This window comes from Dermacentor andersoni, chromosome 2 (assembly GCF_023375885.2).
Source record: "Dermacentor andersoni chromosome 2, qqDerAnde1_hic_scaffold, whole genome shotgun sequence".
Taxonomy (NCBI): Eukaryota; Metazoa; Arthropoda; class Arachnida; order Ixodida; family Ixodidae; genus Dermacentor; species Dermacentor andersoni.
Window position 1 is genome coordinate 237087691 of NC_092815.1, and position 25303 is coordinate 237112993.

The window sequence follows — 25303 nt, forward strand, 5'->3', positions numbered from 1 at the left end:
CAACTTGTCCCACAAATGCAAAAGAACACCAATAAGCACAACCCATGGATTACACGCGACGTAATTCATTTAAAACGTAGAATAAAAAGGTCGCGGAAATCTAACAAATTATGCCCAGTTCCAGATTTCTGCGAAAAAATAAATTCCTTAAACATACTACTAAAGGAAGCAACAAAGGTAGGAAAACAGCGCTTCTGCAGTACAACGCCTAGCGATTTTATCAAAGACTCACCCCAGAAACTCTGGCGTTAAGTCAGGCACAACGATAACCGCACAAAACCGTTGTCGCCGACAGAAGAAAAGAAAGAAGCGGAAGCGCTTAATACATTCTTCCATTCCGTATTTGCCCCCGACAATGGCATTACGCATGCTTACAGGCCAGAAAATATAAAGCACATCGAGACACTGAGCGCTCCAGTCGTAACTAAAGCAGGCGTGTTCGCACTGTTATTAAATTTAGACGATAAAAAGTGCAACAGTCCTGACGGAATCCCGAACAGTTTCCTGAAGCGTTATGCCGAGCCTGTAAGCAAATACTTATGCCTTATTTACAATAAATCAATCTCCGAACAATGTATCCCAGCCGAGCGGAAAATTGCTAAAGTAGTGCCAGTCTACAAATCGGGCAATATTTCTTGTCAGTCAAATTATAGGCCTATTTCTCTCACGTGTACATGCTGTAAAATCTAGGAACATATTATCTTAAAATCCGTTACAGAGTTCATTGAGGCAAACAATGTCCTCCATCCATGCCAACATGGCGTCAGGACTGGTCTGTCTACCGTTACCCAACTCGTTGAGATACTACACGATTTCGCCAAAGCAATTAACGACCAGAAACAAATATGTGTAATTTACCTAGACTTCTCAAAGGCCTTTGATCGTGTATGCCATGCTAAACTACTTCTAAAGCTTAAACATATGCTATGAGATGGGCCAATATTTTGTTGGATTAGCAATTACTTATCTGACCGCCAACAGTTTGTTCAGTTAGGCTCCCACGCTTCTGAAACTATGCCAGTATTTTTTGGTGTACCCCAGGGTTCCGTTTTGGCCCCTATCCTGTTTCTTGTGTTCATAAATGACATAACTAATCAGATTGAATCCATGATTAGGTTATTTGCAGACTACTGCGTCCTGTATAGAGAAGTACTAAACCGGCAAGACCAAATTAGTATTAACAAGGATTTTTCTTTGATAGTCAAACGGTGTGAAAACTGGCAAATGGCCATCAACTTCGATAAAACAGTTTCCATGTCAGTAACAAAAAAAATGAAAGCTTACTTTTACACACGGCTGTGATAATACTATACTTACCACTGCCGCTCAGTACAAGTACTTGAGCGTTATCATATCATCAGACATAGGATGGTCGGCTCATGTGGAGCCCGTAGCAAGCAAAGCGATGCGAAAGCTTATGTTCTTAAAACGGGCCCTGCGACACTCTACGAAGGAAGCCAAGCTCTTGGCCTATGTTACAATCATATGTCTTGTCTTAGAATATGCGTACGTGGCGTGGTTTCCCTTTGCCCAAAATCAAATCGTTACTCTTGAGGCACCCGCCGTGGTTGCTCAGTGGCTTTGGTGTTAGGCTGCTGAGCACGAGGTCGTGGGATCGAATCCCGGCCACGGCGGCCGCATATCGATGGGGGCGAAATGCGAAAACACCGAAATGCGAAAACACCCGTGTAGTTAGATTTAGGTGCACGTTAAAGAACCCCAGGTGGTCGAAATTTCCGGAGTCCCCCACTACGGCGTGCCTCATAATCAGAAAGTGGTTTTGGCACGTAAAACCCCATAATTAATTTTAATTTATTCTTGAGGCTGTCCAGCGAAAAGCCACGCGGTTTATCTGTAACCGATTTCGGCACACCGACTCGCCTACTCAGATGCTATCCGAGATCGGCCTTCACACACTAAGCAGTCGTGCGATGCTGTACCGACTCAAATTTTTGTATCTCATCCTGCATTAATAAGGTTCATGTGGATTCTAACACCTATATTTCCTATAACACATCCAGAGAAACCCGTCACACGCATCACCTTACACTCCAAGAATATTCTTGCACTAGCAATATATTTAGCGTTTCGTTCTTCCCGCGAACTGTTTGCGATTGGAATGCTTTGGTCCGGACGGTAGTCGCACAGCCCACTGTTGACAAATTTGTTGAATTTGTTGGCCCAACAGTACTGTCACCAACGACTAAGTGATGTTATCAAAATTGTCTTTATCATTATATTATTTACCAAATGTTTTTGGAAATTAGTGATGTGAAGTGATAGATGATGGTATCAATTGTATATCCCATATGCTTATCCTTCTTTTCTTCCTTTTTGCCTCTTTGCAAAACATCATATGTAATTGAAATAAGCTCTTTGTACGTTATGTTTTGCCGTACTCATTGCTGTTAACATAGGTCCATGGACCTCTACACTTACTAAGTACCCTTTGTATTCTTATGTAAATGCCTGTACTACAATGTCTACAGACCCTTCTATCCTACTCCTGTAAAAATCCCTGATGGGATTGACAGTATCACAAAATAAATAAACAAATAAATAAATAAATAAAAATCTCACTCGACGACTGCCGGCACTCACTGTCAGAACGCTGGCGTGTTGTAGAGCGGCAGCACTGCGAACGAATTCTCCTTCGTGCCGCCTCTCGCTTCAACGCAAGATAGGCGTGCGAGAACACAACGCACACGAAGCAATCAGCTATTTCAGGTCGGCTAGCCTTCGATCCCAGCGCCGACTGCCTCCAAGACAGGTCGTGCGTCGCTGCTCTGGGCCGCTGCAGCTGGAGTGTGGGAGTTGCGTACTAGCCTTCCCCGTGGACGGAGCACATTTGCCACTCTCACCTGCAAAGCAGTGACCACAGGCCAGTGGCCGAGGGCGGCGAAGGCTAGCCAGCTGAGTGCCACGATGACAGACAGCACGGACAGGAATGCCTCCACGCCGAAACGAGGGCCCCTTGGAGGGTCCGCCTTGTCCGCCGTCAGATCACCCACTCCCTGTGCCAGGGCAAGGGCAGCTGGCACGAGGCCACTCAATCCTTCGCCGACCATGTACCTAGGACAAGGATCACAAGTGACATATAAAACCTCTGGCTTTTCGTTTATGTACTTTGAGATGCTACCGGAAATCTACACACACAGTCTACATCTGCGCACCAGCTCAGCGTCGTACTCGTATCTGCGGAATGCAGGCGAGGCAGAGACGCGATGAGAGCTACATTCGGTTTGTCCGTTTGCTTGCCCTCTGCCACTGGGTTCTGCGAGTAATCCCTTTTTCTTTCTTTATTTTACGGGTAAGTTTAGGCCCGCCATCTGGAGTGCTCCTCGCGCTCGTGGCCGCGCTGGTATTCTGTAGCGAACCCTTTTTCGATGTCAATGTCTCTCTACGTTTTTCACGCTCGTTAGTGGTCAAAGCGTCGCTTTGATTTTTGACCACTCACGAACGCGAAAAACGCTGAAAGGCAAAAGCATCGGGAAAAGGCGTCGCTACAATATACCGATCCATACCCTACATATCGGATCAACAGTCATAATAATGGCTATGCCGCTCCCCCTTGCTAGAAAGCTGCGCAGACTGCGTCTTAGCAACACCAGGGGGGGGGGGGTTATTCTGTAAGAGTCAACCTAGTGGACTGTCCAATATGGCGGCTGCTGATTGGATGCAGCTGAAAGAAGGAGGAGGAGACGAGATGCCTATAGCCAATCAACAGCGGCGTAAATGGACAGTCCTTTAGGTAGATTCTTACAGAATACCCCCCCCCCCCCCCCCCCAGAAACTCGGCGGACTGGAGAGGAGTCAGCAGGACGAGAAATAGCGACATCCACGGCTCACACGTGAGGTGCTACTGTAGGAGGCGGGTCGCAATAGGCAGGCTTGAGCCACTCAAGAGCGACGGCGTCAAGTTTGTCGTGGAAGTCCACGACGCGTGTCAACTCGCGACCCTTCAGTACAGGAAAGGCTCCGGCGTTGTGTGGGTGCAGAGAGGGCCGAACGGTTCTTTAGCGCACTATTATGTGAGTAGCCTCGGAGAGGTCCCTTGTAAGGTGTGCAGACGGGGTTTGGGCGTGCCGGACAGGGCTTGAGATCGCGGAAGTGGCTCCACAAAAGTTGCCCATACTCATGAGTGGTTGGAGCAGATGAAGGCGGTGGCGGCGAGAATTCGCAGCACAGGAGGAGTGTAGTACTTTAGAGGAGCTCCGCGCTCGAGCACACCCCGTCCGACTTCAGGGCGAACCAGGTGCACTGAAGTGGCAAATGCTAAAATCATTGCGATGACGGGCCATGACGAATAGGTGCCGACTTGAGGTGTCGGTCAAAACGCTCCGAGTGGCCGTTGGTCTGAAGGTGGTAGGTGGCCGTTAACAGTCGAGTCGTACAGAGCAAGAGAAGCTATGCGAAGAGTGCCGACAGAAACTGCTGCTCGGCGTATGCGACGATTCCGTTCGAGCATCCGTAACCGGACCACCCATGTTTTGACAAAAGCCGCCGCCTCCGTCGCAGCAGATATGTCTGCAAGTGGTGTTGCTTCTGGCCACCGGGTAAGCCGGTTGATGGAGGTGAGCAGATGAAGAAAGCCTTGACATTGTGGTTAGTGGCCCTACGATGTCAGGGTGAACATCATCAAAGCGATGGTGAGGTTGCACGAACTGCCATATCGGAGGAACGGGATGACGACGCACTTGCGCACGCTGCCAAGGCGCGCACGCACGCATCCTGTCGTGTACTATCGCACTCAATTTGAGCACGCGAACCGTGTCTCCAGCGACGCTATGGCGAAAAAAAGTGGAGAGGGTGTCGCCGTTTGAGCACTACGCATAACCCCTGCTTTCTGTCGTCTGCTTTCTTCGCGGAGCGATATTGCACTGGCCCAGCGAGCAGCTAGCTCGGCATCGCGGATAAAAAATGACAAGAAAAAAATTCAAAGCCATTGTACTCTCTGAAAGTGGATGACAGCTGAGCTGTAACTGTGGAGATAAATGTGTCGCTAATAGATATGTTGATTGAAAATGAAAGACTCATATCCCAATGAAATTCGCTATTTTACGATTTTCTTGTTGTTTTATTAAATTGCATACCCAATGTCGTATTGATTTTTAACCTTCTTTTGTTTGCTTTTCTGGATTTATTATTTAGGCACCAAGGTGACAATCACTTTGTGATCGCTATGATACACGGCCAGTGGCTCTGTGGTGACACTGGAAAGGTTCTTGGCTAATGCAACGTCTATACACGACCGATGACGCGTCGTCGGTACACTGATGTTCGTGTACCATTGAACAACGAACTTTTCTGAGAGAAACGCCACGAACGACATGCCTATGTTGAAAACACCCGCAATTACGATGGGAGTGGAGTCGGTAGGCGTGATACAACCGAAAGTGCATGCGCTTGGCGTTTGCGGCACGGTCTTTGTCCGTATCACGTGCCGCCCGCCGTCGCCGCGTGCATCCCCGCTTCTGTTCACGACGGTGTTGTTCGTAGGCGCGCTGTTATTCCGCGGTGCTCACTGCGCGCGGCCTACCCGTTGCCCGGGTAGAAGAAAACTGTGATAGGGTCATGTGCTTTGCCGATAGAGCCCATGGCGTCCAACCGCAATATCTGCTAAACAGTTTCTATTCCGGTTTTTATTTTTAATGCAATATTTTAATTACCACAATACTATTTGATGCACCACTACACGGCAGCGCCAAACCTACCGCCACTCTCCTTTACGCCGATGGCGGTGCGCGTCTGTTGCCATCAATCACCCCCTTTTGACGCATGCGGCGTCAGACGCAGAGGCACCACAAACACTACCGCCATCACCCGTTTCACTCGTCGCGATTAACCGCAGCTGGGGCATACCCGGTGATACGCTTTTGATTTATGCTGTAGCTCTATGAGCTCTAGGGTGGCCGCTATCTTCTCTGCCTGCGCACAGAAACCGTCAGAACCTGTCATATAACATCTCCACTGTAAAAATACAAGAATAGTTAACAATGTAGGGCAGCGTGCACCATGACGAAGCACGCTGCGCTAAAGGCAGAGAACCCCCGGGCTGCCCTGCGGGCCATTGTACTATCGCTCCGCGAGCAAAGCAGACAGCGCAAAGCACAGGGGTACGCGTATTTCTGGAATGGCGAAAACTTCTCCACTTTCTTTCTCGAGAGCATAGCTACGGCCACGGCTCGCGCGTTGCGGCTCATAATGAGCGCGATAGTCGATCGGCGTTCATCTGCGGCCACACGTAATGCGACCAAATAAAGCACGACGCGGTATCAACGCCGGGATGGGTAAGCTGGTGCATTAGGTTGAAAATATGCCTGCGCAGCACCCTGAACACGAAAGATTTCGGTGATCTTGGAGAACTATGAGACGCGATCAAGCAGTACGTCTTCGAACCACAACGATGTAGCAGATGAGCGGAGCTGGGGGAGTTCATTATGATTATTAGAGCGTAACGAGGCCGGGCGAGTGCCTGCACGTAGAGCGGTGACGGAAGTGATGACGACATCCCGGTGTCCAGAAGGCTGACCGCGTCAACAGACCCACCTTTTGTCGCCGTCGACTTGTCGGGTGTCGGTGAAGAACTAGGACATAAAGGAGAGATGGCGGACCTCTAGCGCTCTATAAGTCGATGATGATCGCCCAAACTCGTACGTCAGGGGCTTGTGATTCGTAAAGATGGTAAAAGGCCAGCCCACGACAATACGCCAAAGATGGCGCACGGCGAGGTAAATGTCGAGCAACTCTCGACCGAAAGTGGCGTAGCGAGCTTGAGCCGGAGTGATATCTTTAGAAACGGAGCCAAGTGAAAGCCAGGAATAAGTGAGGCGTGGCTGAAGAACCTGTCTCACGGCTGCATTGGACGTGCAGGTCACGAGTGGCAGGGGCGATGCGGGATTGGGATTTGCAAGGAGTGCGGCGTAGGCCGGAACGCTGTTGAATGCATTGAAGGCGTCTTCGACGGCGGCATCCCGAGACAGCAAATACTTATGCTCTTGTTAGTAAGCATGCGGCCCAATGGCTCCACCAGAGCAGCACAGCTCCTTATGAATTGGCGGTATAAGTTAACCATGCTAAGGAATTGGCGCTGCTTTGTGGTGGTGGTTGGCCGGGGGAAGTGTGCTGCAGCTTGGACTTTCGAAGAGAGTGGGCAAGTGCTGCTTGAAACCAGGTGATAACCGAGAAAATCGAGGGACGCCAAACCCGTTGTGTTGCAAGTGCTTTTCAGCGGACAAACTCGCCATTAATAGGTCATCCACGTAGGCGAAGACAAAGGGGAGGCCATGCGTGACCGAATCAGTAAAACGTCGGAATGACTGCGCGGCGTTCCGATGATCATCGAACGGCAGTCGCAGGAACTCGGAATTTCAAGGGTGTCGTAATAGCTGCCGTTCTATACCTTACTCTGCCATGGTTATCTGGCGTAATGCTCGGGCACGGTCAATCTTTGAAAAGATGTTGGTTCCGGGAAGAGCAACGGTGAAATGCTGAACGTTGGGGAAAGAATACCGACCTGGAACAGTTTTAGCGTTCACACATTGGTAGTCTCAGCATGACTTCCAGGCGCCATTTCTTTAGCACCATACAGAGTGGTGCTGCACGGTTACAGGAGGACTGCAATGCTGCGCTTGACTATGCTTGCTCTAAACAGTGACTACCGCATGCAAAAAAGAAAGATGCTTGTGTTCAACGCGGCAAGGTGTAAATGTGAGCATGTTGGTAAAACATGATAACAAAAAGTCGAGCGAAGATGGGTATCGCATCTTGTACACAACTCTAACGCGGCCGATTCTCTCTTGACATAGTTCGGAGAATACGCCTGCGAAGCATTCATAATCCCTTACAAACAAATATTCCTGAACTACGGGCTAGAGCAAAACAGAATACTGCTCATATCAAGTGAACGAATAACATTGCGAAATGACGAAGACAAGAGGGGTGACAAACACATGCGTTGTGACAGTTGTAAGCCAGTGCATGTGTGTACCGGCTTCTCGTGCTCGTGATTTCGTGCTGTTATTCGTTCACTATGAATCACAGCCAACAAGCCCGCCATCAAGCCTTAACAAACATGCGCATGTCAAGCAACTCTTCGTTCATCGTGCCATATTGTTATATGCGGGTTTAACTGCATATTCGGAGTGCGGATATGTGGGCTGCACCGTACCAGAAGAGAAACTGCGGCGGGTAGCGGGCCATGAAGGGCATGTAGAGCACCGAGCTGGTGCAGTCGACGCAGGACAGGAAGAAGGCGAGAGCGATGAAGGCCACGCTGTGTTCGCCCACCGTGCGCCGCCAAAGGAACACCATCAGCACGCTCGCTGTCAGGCCCACCAGCAGCGTGACGTGCACTGAAGAACGGATCTGGTGCGATAGGGCACGTCCACATTTACTGCACGTTTGTAATACCTTAATCGGTGGACAGTGTCTAGTGCGCTACGATGTAGACGAGAGTAAGCCACTGGAAATTATTTGCATGAGGCGCACAGGACATAGGCAAAAGCAAAACATTGCATTCTTGCGTAGGCAAGCGTGCACAGTACTTCACGTTATGACAATAGGTACATGGAATATGGGTTTAGTTTGATTAAATGTAAATTGCGTTGACCCAATTGAGGATGTGTTCTTCCGCTAGATTGCTTTTGTGACCTGCACGAGGTCTTATTTGCGAGTAGCGAGGCGTTATGCAGATGCCACTAGAGTTGTTGAAGTCTGGAGCAGAAAGCAGTATGCATGACCTTGGCATTTATAAAAAAATTGCAGTTAATTCCGCCGGAAAGGCGAAGCACCGATTGTGATAGCTTATAAGTAGATAGCTGTGCGAAATAGCGATGGCAGTTTTATCGGCCGTATAAAGTTGTAAACATTCCCTTACTAAGTTAGCAATCATAGAATGTAAGCGCGACTCAATGAGGATGTAGAAAGAAACAGGCACACACAGACAGCGCTGTCTTTGTGTGTCCGCTTCTTTCTACATCCTTGTTCAGTCACGCTTACACATTCTACCATGGATTCAAACCAACATTCAAGCATTCAAACCAACGTGTTTTAAGTAAATTAACCAGCACGGTGTCACGCGCGCGCAGGTAAACATGAACACGCATCGCTCGATAACACCGGGAACTGTCTGTGAAAACGTTAGAGTTAGGAATCGCGGCGGCCGCCGCGAGCCAATTGACATCCGTGCATCTGTCGTTTCAACCCGTAAGAAAGGTCGAAAGCACAGCGCATGCGAAGTTACCGGCGCTACGCACACTCTGCAAACATCGCAGATCGCTTTCAAGACACGAGCGCCGGGAACGCGTCCCTACGTGGTCCGCGATTCTCGTGGCCGACGCCATATATAGCAGACGCCGCGGTTGTCGTGACTGTGTGCGGAGCAGCGGACGAGGAGGACATCGAGGGACCGTAGAAGCTGCCGGAAGAACGCCTCACCTCCCTTGCCTTACCATACTGCCTCGCGCGCCACAAGAGAGGGCACGTATCAGGGCCGCGTTCCTCACTTGGTGGTGCTGGTGGTGGTGAAAAAACTCTATTAACGCGGCAGTGTTACGGAGCTCGTGTCGTAGAAAAGTCGGCGTTGGCGGCGTTGGCCATGAGCGATAAATCCCAGGAGGCACTTCATGAATAAAAAACAACTTGCAAGATGGGCTGGGTGGGAATCGAACCAGGGTCTCCGGAGTGTGAGACGGAGACGCTACCACTTAGCAACGAGTTTTTTTTTCTTTATTGCCAATTTGGCACAATACAGTGGAAAAACAACATCATAATATCACATTAAACATGCTCGCTTGTGTCTGGCTAGCATAAGTGAGTTAAAAAAACGCTTTACGGTCAGCAGTCCGCCCAAATAAACACACCAATCTGGCTTTTCCTCCTTCTGTTTGTACACATCTCGTAAATATGCAATGATTTCGTTGAAGTTGTCCCGGGCTCACCTCGCGTTGACGTCCGCATTACGTACTGACATTCTGGTTTTCCAAACATTGTGCATTACTAGACTCATTTGCATTTCGTACGGCAAACCTTCGCTTTCGACCGGAAGAAATCGAATGCCGTAGGGTGTAAGCGGCAGTTCCTTTTTCAGGGTTCTTTCCAAGATGTCCCATAGGAATACGGCATCGCAACAATCGAGAAACATGTGCTCGATTGTTTCAGGCATTTTGCATATTACACAGTCTACCGACCATGGTACCAACAACCCTTTTTTCCTTTAGCCACGGTATTATAGAAAGTGTGCCACTATGGAGCATGAAAAAAAGTTTTCATTGACGATAGGATAGTCATTCTTTTAACCCTTTTTAACACATTGCTGCCTGTCCCAGGATTGTACATCCTTCGATACAAGGGCACAGGCATCATCACATCAATTAGGTCCTTGTAGAGGTGTTTTGTCTTGACCTTGCTGAGATATTCCATTGAAAATCTTACGTTTAGAAACTGGACAGCCGCAACAATTTCATGCATGTATCCGCGGACATTGCGTTGCGTATGGGCGCATGATGACACAATGACATCTGGCAATGCGTTCGCCAATCTCACTTGCATAACACTTTTTAAAAAAGGATTTCTTTGATCGCGATAATATACGAACCTAGAGACAATTTTTCTCACGAACAAATGAATCAAACCCAGTCTTCCGGATCTCACTGGAAGGTACAAATTCGTGCGGCTCACCCTTTCCCATGATGAGTTCCATACAAAAACAGCCAACACTCTATGCAGTTGTTGAATACCCATGCGCGACATGTGCAACGCTTGCAAAACATACCATACTCGAGCAACAATGAAAACGTTACACACTGTGGCACGGGAAAAAATTGATAGGTCTCGTCCTCCCCATTTTTGTGTTTTCTCTCGAGCCTTGTCTGTCACTTCTTTCCAGTATTCTTGTGTATCCTTGTAATGTTGTAGTGGTACGCCTAGGTATTTACTTGGAGTAGTCGTCCACTGAATGTTGGCGTACGTGACAGGCACACTATCTCATTCTCCATGCCAGAAACCCTGACATTTATTCCAGTTTATTCTGCTCCCTGCGTACTAACAGAAAGCTGTGGCATCTTTTATCGGATTTGTTACACTTTCTCTATCGGTACAGAATACAGCTATGTCGTCGGCGTAAGATAATATTTTGACTTACAAGCCATAATACGAAAGCCTCTTATTTGCTCATTTTGAATAATCTTTAAACAAAATGGCTCTGAATAAATGCTAAAAAGTAGCGACAACAGAGGGCACCAGCCAGCCACGAGTTCGATACTTCAAAGCGGTACAAAAGCTCCTCTAGTGAATGCGGTTTTGCCTTAGAAACGTTCCGTAGAAAGTTATACTGGCGTGTATATCGGTAATTATGAGCATGTAACTTACAGAAGTCGCAGTTTCACGAATAGCGAAGTACGTTTCCGCTTCATTTCTTCTGCGCTCTGCGCACACGCAGAGCCATCTTGCGGCAAACACAGAATACCCCCTCCTCGCAATGTGCGGCGCTGCCCCGACACGTGGCGCGCCACTCGCCCGCTTCTTCCCTTCGGGCCGTGCGGGGACCGGTGCGAGGATGCCCCACTACCCTTGCGTTTAATAAGTTTTCTCGCTCTCTCCCCTTCCAACTTCACTCGTCACTCAAACCCTCGTGTTTTGGCGACGTTGCTCCTCTTTCCTCATTCCTAGGTGCAGCGTGCGATACGGGACGCCTCTGAGGTGATCGCTGTGCCGTAGCGCGTCTGGTGGGAAAGCGTCCCCTGCGATGTGTGCCGAGCTACTTCCGAGGAGTCATTCGTCTGTGTGGTGCTCCCAAGCGAGATAGAGGATGGTCCCATCGAGGCGTGAGCCCCATGATTGCGTCGGACTTCATGGCGCTTCGCGGCCCGGCTTTCTGTGCCGATCACGACATTTGGCTTGCGCAGATCATTTCTCCCTCCGAGACACCGAGTTCTTTGGTTTTTTCCGCTTGCTCAGGCGCACATTTCGTTGCCGCGCCGAACGCTGCGTTGCTCGGCGCTCACCGCGTGATTGGTAGGTGCAAAGACCGATGCGGAGCGCCTCATAAGTGATCGCTGCCCCGTAGCGCAATGTCTTACACCGCTTGGCGGGTCGACGGGAACGCTATCTCGTTACACTTTTGAAGGCGAAGCTTAACCGTCCTCCAATCTTTGCTCTCAGAAGAGAAGCGCATGGAGGTACGCATATGGGCCGGTCCTTAAGGGCCCGGCCCTTAAAATACTAGGTGGAATCCCTAGTACGGGACCCCAGTGGCGTCGGCCGCTGCCCGGGCGCGCTCGACCAGGGCACTTTGGGCCTGCAGGTCATAGCAGCCGAGCAGGGTCGCCTCGCAGTCCTCCCGAGTGAGGTTGGTGTGAGAGGCAATAGCGGGGTTAGATGGGCAGGCCCACATCATGTGGTAGATGTCCGAAGACTTCTCCGCACAGTGCGGAAAGCTGCCCGTGATGAGCGATCAAAATGTTTGAGTGCTGCCGGGCACAGCAGAGTGTTCGTATAGAGACGTAGTAGAAGCCGCTCCTCCGTCTTAGATAGCCCTTTACTCGGGCGAGGGTAAAGGCTATGGCCAGATTGATAATGCAGGACAATGTCTTTAAAAGAATACACGGGATTGAATTCGAGATCCTGATCTTGGGGGTCGAGAAAGGAAGCCCGGAGAGAGAGCGCGCGGGCGGCGGCATCGGCTGCCTCATTCCCCTCGAGACCCATATGAGCAGGAGCCCATACTATGTTCCGGTGAGCGGGATCCCCGGTGTAGGTACAACTTTGAAGTAGTCGGTAGGCTAAGTATGGAGACCAGCCTTGCTCAACGTTCCGACAGGCCCCTCGCGAGTCGGAGATAATTGTTTTGTAATAAGAGTGGGTAGCAGACAATGAAATGGAGACCTCCGTATGAGTTATGTCGCGGGCGCGAAATGTAACCCCGTTAACTGTTTTGGACTGGTGGACGACTGCGGCCGTGTACCATCCCCCATGGTGGAGGCCGGAGGCGTCCACGTGATAAGTGCCGGGTTTCGACCCAAAATGGCGGCCCAGGGCTTCCGCCCACGCCAGGCGCCGACCATTATGGTTCTCCCGTGTCATGTTGTTAGCAATTGGGCGTACGTGGAGGGCGCATCTCCACTCCAAAAGAAGTCGTACTCGCTCTTCCATAAGGGTGGTGTGTTGGATGTGTAGTCGGGGTAAGGAGGCGGCGACGCGACAGTGTCGTAGAGCGGCGTGTGTATTGGCTGGTTAAGTGAGCCTCTTGGAGCTCCCGAAACGTGTTCACCATGCCTAGACCCAGGAGACGCTGGTTGGAGGTGTTCACGAGGAGATCGAGGGCTCTCTTAATAATATTGCGGAGGATGACTTCGAGTGCATCCTCGTCTTGCTTTCGAAGGTAGAGGTAAAGAGTCGAATACAAGATTCGACTGGTAACGAATGCATGCGCCAACAGCACGGCGCCTTTGCACCGCAACCCCCCGTGTTTGTTGGAAACCCGGGGACCATGCGGCTCACCTGGTCCCCCACCTTACGGAGCTTGGCCAGGGTAGTGTTCGACCGTGTATGTTCATCAAAGAAAAGCCCCAGTAACCGGACTTCTATGTGTTCAGGAATTGGTCCTGTCTCCAGAAAGAGCTCAATTTTGGCGGTACACTTTGGTGAGGGGCGTACGTGTACAAATTGAGACTTTTGAGGGGAGCATTGCAGGCCACCGTGGCGAGCATTGCAGGCCACAGTGGCGAGCATAACGGTCCAATATGGTCGCCGCTTGTTGCAGGTTGGCCTCAATGTCTCCGAGTGAGCCCTGCGTGGCCCACAGGGTGATGTCGTCGGCATACAGCGCATGCTGCACACCAGCGACCGCACCCAATTGGGCCGGCAGGTTCATCATAGCCAGATTGAATAGGAGAGGAGACAGCACTGCACCCTGTGGTGTTCCTCTGGTTCCAAGTCCGCAGGGACCGTGTTCAGTGTCCTGGATCTTAATGTAGGAGTCACGATCTGTCAAAAATTGACGAATGTATCTGAACGCGTTGCGTCCACTGCCGGTTTGTGAAAGATGGGTGAGTATTACCTCTTGAGTAACGTTGTCGAAGGCCCCCTTCAAGTCTAAGGCGAGTACGACATTATCGTTGTGGGGACATTCGACCGGGTCAAGGATGTCCCGATTGAGTTGTAGCAGAACATACTGTGCGGACCTGTGCGGGCGAAATCCAAACATGGAGTCTGCGAAGATGTGTTGATTTTCCATGAACTCGGACAACCTGTCACGCACCATCGTCTCCATTAGTTTGCCTTCACACGAGGTGAGAGAAATGGGGCGAAGGTTGTCCGTGTTGATGGCCTAGCCAACTTTGGGAATGAAAGTGACCAGAGCGGTTTTCCAATCGTTGGGGAGTGGCGCGCCCCCAAGCCAGATTGAATTGATGTAATCCAATAAGGACTGGTAGGCCGGGTTGGGTAGGTTAGCTAGTAATTTGACTATAATTTTGTCCGGACCCGGGGCTGTGCCACGTTTCATTTTCGCCAGGGCTGCCTGCAGATCGTGGAGCTGGAATGGCTGATCCAGCTCAGCGTTCTCCGAACCTGCATAAGAGTACGCCGATCCGCAGGGGTCCTGGGTAGCGCACAAGTATTGGTCCCGTAACTTGTGCGCTAGCTGAGTTGTGTTGCCGTGAAAACTGTGTATGGCACGTTGTAGATGTTTATGAGTTTCTGTGCGTGTCTGCGTTGGGTCGATAAGGGCGCGGAAGAGCGGCCAGGTATTCCTGCTGGACATCTGCCACGCCACCGTGTTGCAACGATCCACCCAGTTGGCGTCTGCGAGCTGGGCTGCATACTCCGCCACCTGCTGGGTGAGCTCGGCAATTCGAGCCTTAAGTTTGCGGTTATGCTTTTGTCGGCGCCATCGGCGGACGAGGCAATGCCGCGCTTCCCAGAGGTGGAGGAGGTGGTTATCCACGTCCGATACCGCCTCGGAAAGCTGAATTTTGGTTTCGGCGGAGCGAAGGCTAGAAACCAATTTTTGGGACCATGACTGGTAGCCTTGCTCGAGTATAGATGTCGCTGTGTTGTAATTTTGCCTAAACTTGGACCAATCTGGTAGTCGGGCCTGTGTTGTGGGTTTTGCTAATGACTTGGTCCGAATCATTGTGCTTAGGATGCAGTGGTCACTACCGAGGGTTTCCTCGGTGTTGACCCAGTCTGCATACTGAATGTTGCGGGTAAAGATCAAATACGGACACGTATCCCGTTTTCACGGAATTGCCTATACGGGTTGGCTGGAAGGGGTCTGTGTGAAGAGTGAGGCTCAACGTTGACGCAAGCTCCGCCAACTTGCATCCCCGTTTCTCTTCACGCCGGTACCCTCAGACTCGACCGGGGCGTTGAAATCACCAACAATAAAGAGGTGTCCCGACCCGCAACTTTTAGCGCACGGCTAAAAAGGTCGGATAATGATACGTTCGGCAATTTGGGTGTGCAGTAGATATTTAGAATGTGTAATGGTGAGTCCTGTTTGCGGAGGGGGAGGAGAGTCACCATTGCATGGGAAAAGTCAAGGTGGAGGTCTAAGTCGACCATATTTGCAGTGTAATTTTTATGAACGCATAGACAAGACGAGGGGTCCTGCTGAAACATCGTATAGTTTGTTAAGGTGGCGCCCCTTCTTGGCTCCTGATGGGCCACCACGGCGGGCATATGCTCGAAAGTTGAAAGGAAAAGCCGAAGGTCGGCCCGCTTAGTACGAGACCGCAGTCCTCGGCAGTTCCATTGAGTTACAGTGACAGGATAGGCCAATTTAGATAAGGGAGAACGCCTACACGGAGGTTGTCCCGCCATGTTCGGATTTAGGGGTTAGAGGAGGGAAGGTAGATGTCGCGGAGCCAGCAACCAGGAGCTGAAATTCAGCTCCTGATAGGGGGCAGTTGTCCTCATCATCTTCCAGATCAATTGTTCGACGCGACGATTTGGAGGGCCGGCCGGATACATCTTCACGAGGACCGGCCCGGCGAGACGTGCGGGGGAGATTCGCGACATGTTGGGCAATCATGGTAGGAAGGGCCTCGATGACCTTGGCAATGATGCGTTCCATTACCGTCCCGATAAGGGTCTCGAATTTGGCGTTAAGGCGGGCGTCAAGATTGGCCACGAAAGCGTCCGACGTCACCGGCGCCGCCGCGTCGCTCTCCGTGGCTTCTGCTAGGGGTGCAGTTGGGGGGGGGGGGGGAGTAGCGGTTTTAGCTTCTAAGGCTTTAATTTTGGCAATAGCTTTGGACCACGAGAGATGCTACGAAACTGCGAAGCTTGGGGTCGGTCGCCGAGCTAGGGGAAGGAGAACGTGTTTGGGAGCAGGAGGCAACCCTACCCGAGCCGCTCACCTGCTTTCCCTCTTTGACCGCAGTTGACCAGGCACCTGTCTCGCCTTGGTAGTGGGCTTGCTTCCCCGATCCGCCGTGTGGTGGCGCTTGGTCGCCATTAACGTCACGCCCGCTTGGGAGCGCTTGCTTGTTGGAGTTGGTGACATCACCGCGGGAAGCTGAGTCACCGCCGGTGGCGCGATGCTGCTGACGTGGCTTCTTCCTCGTCGCGCCAGGTTTTCCACCCTTTTGGGCGGCCATCTTGGTGTCAAGGCGGTACTTGGCGGTACACTCTCTGGAGCTTGTGGCATGGCCGCCACCGCAAACAGCACATTTCGGGTTGCACTCATGAGGGGCCCGCAACCGTTCCACGAAAGGAGCCTGCAGTCCACACAGGCCGCACTTGTCTTGCGTTGGATTTGGGCATGAGTCTGCTCTATGGCCCACGGCGCCACACACACCACAGGCAGGGATAGTGCGAAGGTAGGGCCGCACTTGGACAATCGCCTAGTTGTAGTTCACTGTCCGCGGCCTCACTTTTCCGGCAAAAGTCAGGCGAGCCTTATTGGAGGTTCCAAATTTACGAATTTCTTAGATGGTGCCATGCCTCCACTGGATACCGTCTTTCAGAGTTTCCACTGTTTCTTAATTTGCCACAGGGATGACGCCGTAGGAAATTTCTTCGCCATTTTGCTTGAGATGGCCACGCAGTGGCACGTCTCCCTGAGCAGATTTGATCACGAAATCACCAAGCAGGCGGTCCGCCACGTAGGCGTTCTTGGTGCTCGCAATGAGTAGATTTTGCTCGCGGGAAAAGACGAAGCTGAGTTCGACCGCCATTTGCGCGCCGAGCTAGGCAAGCAAGGCTAGGCCCAGCTCACCATATTGGAAGGCACTCCCGATGGCCAAAGTGGCTCGGGGCTTGATGATCACGACGAAATTTCGGCCTACATGTTGATAGTTGGCGGTCCTTGGCCACACGCAAGACGGGACCGTGCTGAAGTGAGGTTGACTTGCCGGTTGTCGATGTGGCGTCTGCCGTCATTGTGGCGTTCCGGCGCTGAGAGCGGCTCTCAACGAGACGCAGGGGATTTTCGTTCTGGAGCTGGTCCGATGTTGCCGAATTGGGTTCCTTAGCTTGAGGAATCGTCGATCAGGCCATGGCGTCCGGGTCGTAGCCGCGTTGAGGTGGGGAGTTCACCATGGTGGTGCGGAGAGCGGCTTCTTCGTCGCCGGGTGCCAGCGCAGCCGTTAGGCTTAGCGGTGGCGCCACCAAGAACGAGTGAAAGTTCGCTCTAAATTGGCGAAAAATTTGGCCCACCTGGATAAAAGTGATGTCCCTGTGTGCCGGGAAGCTTGCTGCGTCCGATGGAGGTAAAGAATTGGCGGGGTTCGACGAATTGGTCCGTGGCTCCTGTCGAAAAATGACGGAGCCGAGGTGACATGCGTCCGATCGCTTCACTCGCCGGACGCGGACCCCCTCGCTTGCACACTCGAGATCGAGCCGCGTTCGCCGGCTCACCCTCACACGCTTTTGCTCATACGGAACCTCACGGCGACGGGGACGGCAGAGATGCGCCTTGAGTGTCCACATAATTCCTATCGCAATAAAACGCAAAGCGAGAAATTATCTGCTAGAAGCTGCATGCAGTTTGCCGCCGTACGGCGTGCAGAAACGGTGCAAATTTCGATGTCACTACACTCTAAAACAAAATACACCCTTTGGGTCGTATCTTGCCACACAACAATAAACGTCATCTACCGTGTCCGCATTTCCTTTCTTTAACGCTGCAAGCCCGGTACTTCAAAGTAACAATAACGATTTCGATAACGGCATGCGCGTTATCAGCAAGACATAGCATTCCCGACAGGAAAGTAGCCGGCGCGGCGTTTTCAAGAAAGGAAATGCAAACAAGGCAGATGACGATTATCGTTGTGTGGGATATATGCACCCCAAAAGGTGTACTTTTGTCTAAGAGTGTAGAACTAAAAAAAATGCTTTAGTTTCGATAACAACACAAGGTCCATTCATACTGGTAATTGTTACTGCGTATCACACTCATTTTTTGTGTATATGTTCACAGGGTTCCGGAGACGAGGCGTCGCATATAGGCAGCATAATATAAATATGCAGTATATTATCGGTGCACACACACACACACACACACACACACACACACACACACACACACACACACACACACACACACACACACACGCACACACACACACACACACACACACACACACACACACACACACACACACACACACACACATGCGAAATGCGAAAGTTCTGGGTTCGTTTCCCACCTGCGGCAAGTTATTTTTTCATCCACATTAATTTCCATTAATTTATCGTTTCTTTATTTCATTTATTAAGCACAAGTAATTTTTCCTATGTTCTCCTTGGAGTAGGTGTTTGTTGGCTTCTCATGATATGACTAATAAAAATCGGGACCCTCGGTTAACCCCCTCTCTTCTCGTTTATATATATATATGTAGATATATTGAGCTGAGGATATTGAGAAGGTTATTGAGATGAGCACCAAGTACAAATCCTTAAGGAATTATTTAACGTGAATGAAATAATTAGATTAATCTGGTATTTCCATTTGCGTTCGGAAAACAAGAAAACATCGACGAAGCCCGTCAGTTAACTCAATAAAGATTGCCTAAACATACAATGCCTTTTTTTGAATCGACAATGGCTTGTCAGTGACTGTTAGTGCGTAAACATACCATATCAAGCATATCAGGCTCACTCGGGTGCAAACGTAGGCGCAGTTTCGTAGGCAAAGAAATTACTTAACGTTCTCTAGTAGCAGGAGCTTCCATCGCGGTCTAACTGCCGTGCTAGCTGCATCTAAGACCGGCTCCCATGGTGTTTCATTTTTCCTCCGTCGACTCGCAGCCAGTGCGCATGGGTGACTCTGCCCCGACAGGCACACTGGCGCCATTTTATTCGGAGCATTGTTGTGATTATGTCTATGCTTTCATTGTCGTGGAGCAAGCGAAGAAGGGTGTCCACAATTACCCGTGACTTGATCGAAATAATGACGATCAGAAAAGTTACTTGCAATTAAAATATTATTTCATAAATAAGACGGGGAAATGATCCACTCCACTAAGTAATGTCATCTTGGGATGGTCACTGTGATCCTGCAAATTCGAGCGGACGAAATTCGGAGGCACTGAATCGAAGTAGGAGATATCTTGCAGCAACTGAACAGCCGGCTGCTTTTCGGGGAAGTGAGACGGAAGGAAGCGAAAGCAGAGGAAAACTTCCGGTAACACGGCCAGCGCTGCCGGCGATGATAATCGTCGTCACCGTGAATGGAGCGAGAGTTCCCCTTCGCCAGCGCAATAAAGGAAAAGGGCGGGATCAAGTGACTTGATAGCAACCAGATTTCCTGGCTGCTTTGACAGCAGTGCCATAGAGGAGTAAATTCAACAAGAGGGACCACTCCGCGAATACTGGCAACAGAAAACACGTCACGCTAGCATGAATGTCGACTGTTTGGAATCGCGGAAAAAAAAAAGAATGTGAAATGAAGTTAACAGACATTGTGTTTTTCATTCTTTGCGGGCAAATATAAGAATACCTGCGTATAAATTAAGTTTTACTTCGGGACTTGCTTTTCTTGCGTCACCTAGCGTCAGGCCAAAGACGCGGCAGATGCATGCGTCATGCGTCAGACACGGCGCCGAAGCGAGCGAGGCCAGCTGCGCATGGGAGCGTTGGCCTGTTCCGCAACCCGTCTGTCTGTTTTTTTTTATGATTTAGCCTGGTTAGTTTGGCTCCCGACGTATACTTGCGTTTCTGCGCACTTCGACACGGCACCATTGCAATATTGTACTACGACAAGGAGAGAAATTTTGCTCGACATCATGCGACGCTTTTCGAGCAATTAGGCTTACGGCATGGAACCTACACTTGACGCAGTTAGCGAAAGACAGCTCAGCCATCCTGGCGCAGTTAACTTGAGTTAATGACTCGTACTGGGAGATGTTTTCGACGCTTTCTGCGAGTCCGACATTATTGTAACTAATTTCGGTAGTTCTTGGACGCACTCGCCGTGCCTGTTGTGACGCAGATAGCGAAAAGCAGATCGGCCGTGAAACGCCGTTAGTTGCTCTTTTACACAATCTCATTTCGACAAGTTCGTGACGCTTTCTCTGACCCCTCAACATGATTGTAATCATTTAAGTACATTTTGCAATGATATTGAAGCACACTCACCGCGCCTGTCGTGACCCCCAGAAAAGCAACTTGGCCATGGTCACAAAGTTAGTTTGGGGTGTACTGAATCTTAGTGGTACAAGCTTGTGACGCTTTTTATGCCCCGAAACAACATACACCATCTTCCGGTACTCGCACTTGTCGAAAACGCGACGAGCGATTGACGAGTGTCATAACACGGGAGTGTGTGGCGCCGGCAGATCGCGCAAGAGATAACACCGAGGAGCTCAAACACCGGGGACTTCTAACACGAAAATTCTGTCTTCTGAACGACTGAAAACAGGCTTTGCACCGAAGCATTTGCCTTGATTGTGAGTATAAGGAATTTTGCGAGTGTCTAGCATGGTCTAGTCGAGAGCTTGCGCTGTGGTCACGTATGTGTATACGTAGCGAACTCTCGCGTCGGTTGAAGCCAAGTTGTTTTGGAAACGAGCCGTCGCCCGTGTATTTATGCTCCTAAAGGGTAGGAAGTGGGGCCTGGGAATGAGGGAATGCTTGGAAATCGGATGTTATTGTGATATGTTATGTACGGTATTGTTTTGAGATGAGTTGGGTATTTTCAAAGCCATGTATGTGAAAGCGAATTGCTTTTGTTTGTGATGCCGCCCATTCCCCACTTTCGCACGTTTCGCTTCTATACACGCATTATTTCTTTAAGGTGTTAGTAATAAAATGACACATGCTTGTAAGTTACGTTTTTCAGCTGACGTTGGAGCTTCGTACGGGAACTACTGCAGCTTACCTGGTGCCACAACGTTGGATGAAGGCACAAAAAGTCCGGAACGAGCATTTATATAGAGCAAAATAAACATTTTCTTATTTCACAAGGCGTCTTGCGTGTGCTTTATGAAATTTCCCGTGGCACAGATGCGATGGAGGCTTCTAAATATCGCTCACAATCATTTTCACTTAAGTCAATTCCGCGCCAGTAGTAGATGGAAAAAAAGAACAAAAAGAATGCCACGCCGATCAGCGCAGCCAGCGTAACGCGTTCCAGCTAACGTTCAAAACGCGCTCGCCAAAACTGAAACCGGAAGTGTGATTGAGGTATTAATGTGAGCGACTTGAAGCTCTAAAGTCAATTCGGCCGCTGGGATCTATGGGATTGTCCACTCGTGTTGAACTTTTTTCTCTATGGTAGAACTGCGAGCGCCTCTCGGTGCGGTAATCTGGAGTCAGGGGATGGCAAATAGCGATCCGAAGTTAGCCGGATGACCTGTTTTTGACCATTCGAACAGGATCGGCCTGTTGGGAACGCTCTAAGGCACTCAGAAAAGACCATCATAAGAGGCTGCATAATTTTCGCCAGTGTGCTATACAACTACGCAGAAGCGGCGAGGCGGCAGCACTGCCGGTGTGTGCGCGCGCGATGGCCTACCCCGAGATGGTTGCGTGCGAGCGTGTACGCCAGCGGTCCCACGTTGGCAACCTGGATGACGATGACGAGCACGGAGCCAAGGTTCCAGCCCTCGGGCAGTACGGGCACGAGCAGCGGCATCTGCACCCAGAGGCCGTTCACGCTCACCCAGGCGCTCACACCGAACAGCAGCGAACAGACGGACACGAGCACCCGCGACCACCCGCGCGGTTCAGAGGGTGGGGTCTCCATGTCGGCGGTAGCTGCAGCAGGCCGGTCCATGACGAGCTCCGAGGTCCTTCCGTTCGTACCAGATTGCTGTCGGTAAACAGCTGTATTAAGAAAAGAACATCGTGAAACATTCATTCAAAACCATTCATTTAAACTGACCCTAAATATACACGGGGGCGCAGAGACCACTGTCAGGCACGCGTAGTCTCTGCCTCCTCTTGAGTGCTCAAAAAAGGCTCCATAAACTGAGCGTCTACTTAAGTTACCCAGTGTGGGAATGCATAGAAGGGGCTACGGACAGTGGAAATTCTTTTCCATGTTACATGCGGGTAAAGGAAACGAGATATGGTACATCGGGTGGGGATTGCGGTGCTTGAGGAAACCAACCGAAAAGCTTTGTAGACGAGATTCTTGAGCGAGATTGTGTACAAGACTAACGTACGTTTTTTTTGTTTCTTCCGCCTTTTGGACAGCTGTAGATCAGGATAGAGCAAACAATGCACGTAAAGAAAACAGGTATGTAACTTCTATGTGGCGACGGAATAATGTCGCAGTTCTTCAAGCAAACACCTGAAAAGCCTTCTTCGCCAGGTTCCTTATCGAGCTTGTATGAGAAGTGAAACACGTATTGCTTTTAATTCGTTAGCTTTCCGGGCACGTGTTACTCACGATAAGGCCATTATGTCAGAGCCAGGGTGGCCTGAAGCTAACTTCTACAAAGTCGCTGAGTAAACTTAGCAGCTATTTAATCATTGCTTGCAGGTGGTACCAAACCCTTAGTATGCACGATGACGGAAGACAAACAGACACAGGACCAGTGCTACAGCGAACTTGAGTATAGTCATATGAGGCAAACTGATTAGAAATAAATAAGGAAAGTGCACAGAATTCACCACGCATTAGCGTGAAGAATTATTTGCATCTTCAATTATTCGATGAAGCTTAATCACAAGTCTTTCGCGAAAATTTTATTACATGTGGACAAGGTAACAAATGTGTCAATATGGAAACCTTCTCAGTTACTGAACCTAGACCCCTTGCATTAATTCACACGCGAGCATGCCCTCACATTTAGCCACAATCCGATTTTTAGGGACCATAGGCTCACAGAAGCGCCGGAATGCTGATAAATGTGGCACGGCCTGATTCTTGATACGAAGCTGATGTTGCACAGCTCGATCATTTATGCAACGGTCTGATTGTTGGACATAGACCCTTTCGCATGCTAGAAAAAGATTGTTCGGCTGCCGGTGGGACACGGATTGGTGATCGTTGAGCAACGCAGGCGCAGTGGCGTCTTCTTAGGGCGGCAGAAGCTTGAATGGCACCGACGTGCGCCCTGCAGGTGCGCACAGGTACAAAACTGCCTCGACTGCACGTTTCAGAAGAAGCGAGCGCTGCTTGAAAACTTGACATCAGGCGGCTATCCCCAATGAGCAAAAAAATATCAGGTTCAGTTCGACCATAATTAGACAACACTTCCATCACTGGACGGAAGCGGGACCTAGCTATAGCCGCACCAAATACGAGTTGCGAGGGAACATCGGAGCTTAGAGGAGGGTAATGTCTAACCACTTGTTGCTCTTTCAATATAGCCCGGAGACATAGGATGCTCGAGAGAAATTTGGGGTTTGGGCTACTTGATTCTGCATGATTCAATTTGCAATAAAGACTCCCAGTTGAAAGTGAGCATTTGTCCTTGTATGTCATTCGGCTTATGTCCTCGTCCAAGGTTGAGCTGCTATATATTTTTTTTTATTGTCAGAAAGAATTAAATTACATACTCTCTAGGTGAAGGCGGCACCCTGACAGGCACGGCAAAAATCGCTTGAAGAACCGTTCGATGGAAGCATTTTATGTAAAAAAAAATTCATAAGACTTCAATTATAATGACTTGTTTAAATGTTGCCCTGCAGGGAGGAAAGTTTAGGCGGCATTGGTCGATTAGACATGATTAAACATCCATTAAGGCTTAAGCGCGGCACCTCCCTGCAACCCCTCCCCCTCTTCTTTCTGCGCTACTTCTTAATTCCTTTATGGGTTCTCTGCTATGATAGAATTGCGAGTTGCGAATAGGACCTGTCCTGCGGCCGTCTGTCTTTCGACCTCGTGCAAAGTGGGGGAAGTTTGAACCACGTAGCCCAGCAACACGTTGTTTGTCGGGCGGCGATTTCCCGGCAGAAGCGCACTCACATTACGTCCTCGCGCCAGAGTCAGCACTTGGATGGCACCACGCTTGAAGCCACGGAACGTTGAGAACGCATGCGAAAACAACGCCGCCGCAGTAGTGCGCGTGCCGATGTGATTTTCCAGTTGTATTTTGCGTTGTGAGTATATATTTATTCACTTTGATCAGTTTCAATAATTTGCATCCCTGTAAATTTGTGGGAATACAAAACTGCCGACATGGCACCAGCTCGAGGAGAACAAAAAAAAATGAAATTTTTGTGGCTATGTTGCCTCGTATATGCCGGGTATCCACTACAGAGGCGAGTATAAAGAAAGTTCGATTCCGCGTTTTACGCGGCAAAACCGTAATACGATTATAGGGTGCGCCGTAGCAAGGGATGAATTTTGACAATGTGAGACTTTTTAACGTGTACCTAAATGGAGTTGTAGACGAGTGTTATCGCCTCCATCGAAATGAGGTCGCCACGCCTGCGAGCTCGTGCTCAGCAGTGCAACGCCACAATCAATCAATCAATCAATCAATCAATCAATCAATCAATCAATCAATCAATCAATCAATCAATCAATCAATCAATCAATCAATCAATCAATCAATCAGTAAATTAATTAATTAGACAATTGATCGTTCGGTCGCTCAATTGATTTGACTTACCAGAAACAAAAGGAACTGGAGAGACACTTGAGCGAAAAGCTGTCAGCGCCTTGGCGGAGGCCCAGCGTCCCTTACATGGCAGCAGCACTCACATGACGTACACACAGAAGGCTTTATACAAAACAAAGACTACACATCGCACGTAAGCACACACACACAAAACGCACATACACAAAGATACCGTAGCGCGTAAATGGGTGGGTAAGAAACAGGGTTGCCAAGCATCCTGAATTTAGCGGTAAAGTTCCGTCTTTTGAGTAAGTGTATCGAATGTCGACTTGATCCAG

General features: G+C 49.8%; 1 protein-coding gene across 7 annotated transcripts in view; it reads right to left on the reverse strand.

Annotated features, from left to right (window-relative positions):
• The window catches only part of LOC126539907 (riboflavin transporter 2-like), a 106880-nt gene that overhangs the window by 56996 nt on the left and 24581 nt on the right, over positions 1–25303 (reverse strand). For 4 of the 7 annotated variants that reach the window (XM_055075707.2, XM_055075706.2, XM_050186726.3 and 1 more), the window contains 3 exons: positions 21965–22261; positions 8171–8367; positions 2862–3072 (listed from right to left, as the gene is read on the reverse strand). In XM_055075707.2, coding sequence (XP_054931682.1) covers positions 2862–3072; positions 8171–8367; positions 21965–22261 — 705 coding nt within the window. Of the gene's footprint in view, positions 1–2861; positions 3073–8170; positions 8368–21964; positions 22276–25303 lie in introns of all 7 variants that reach the window. The other 3 variants (XM_050186725.3, XM_055075709.2, XM_055075708.2) reach the window with 1 other exon arrangement.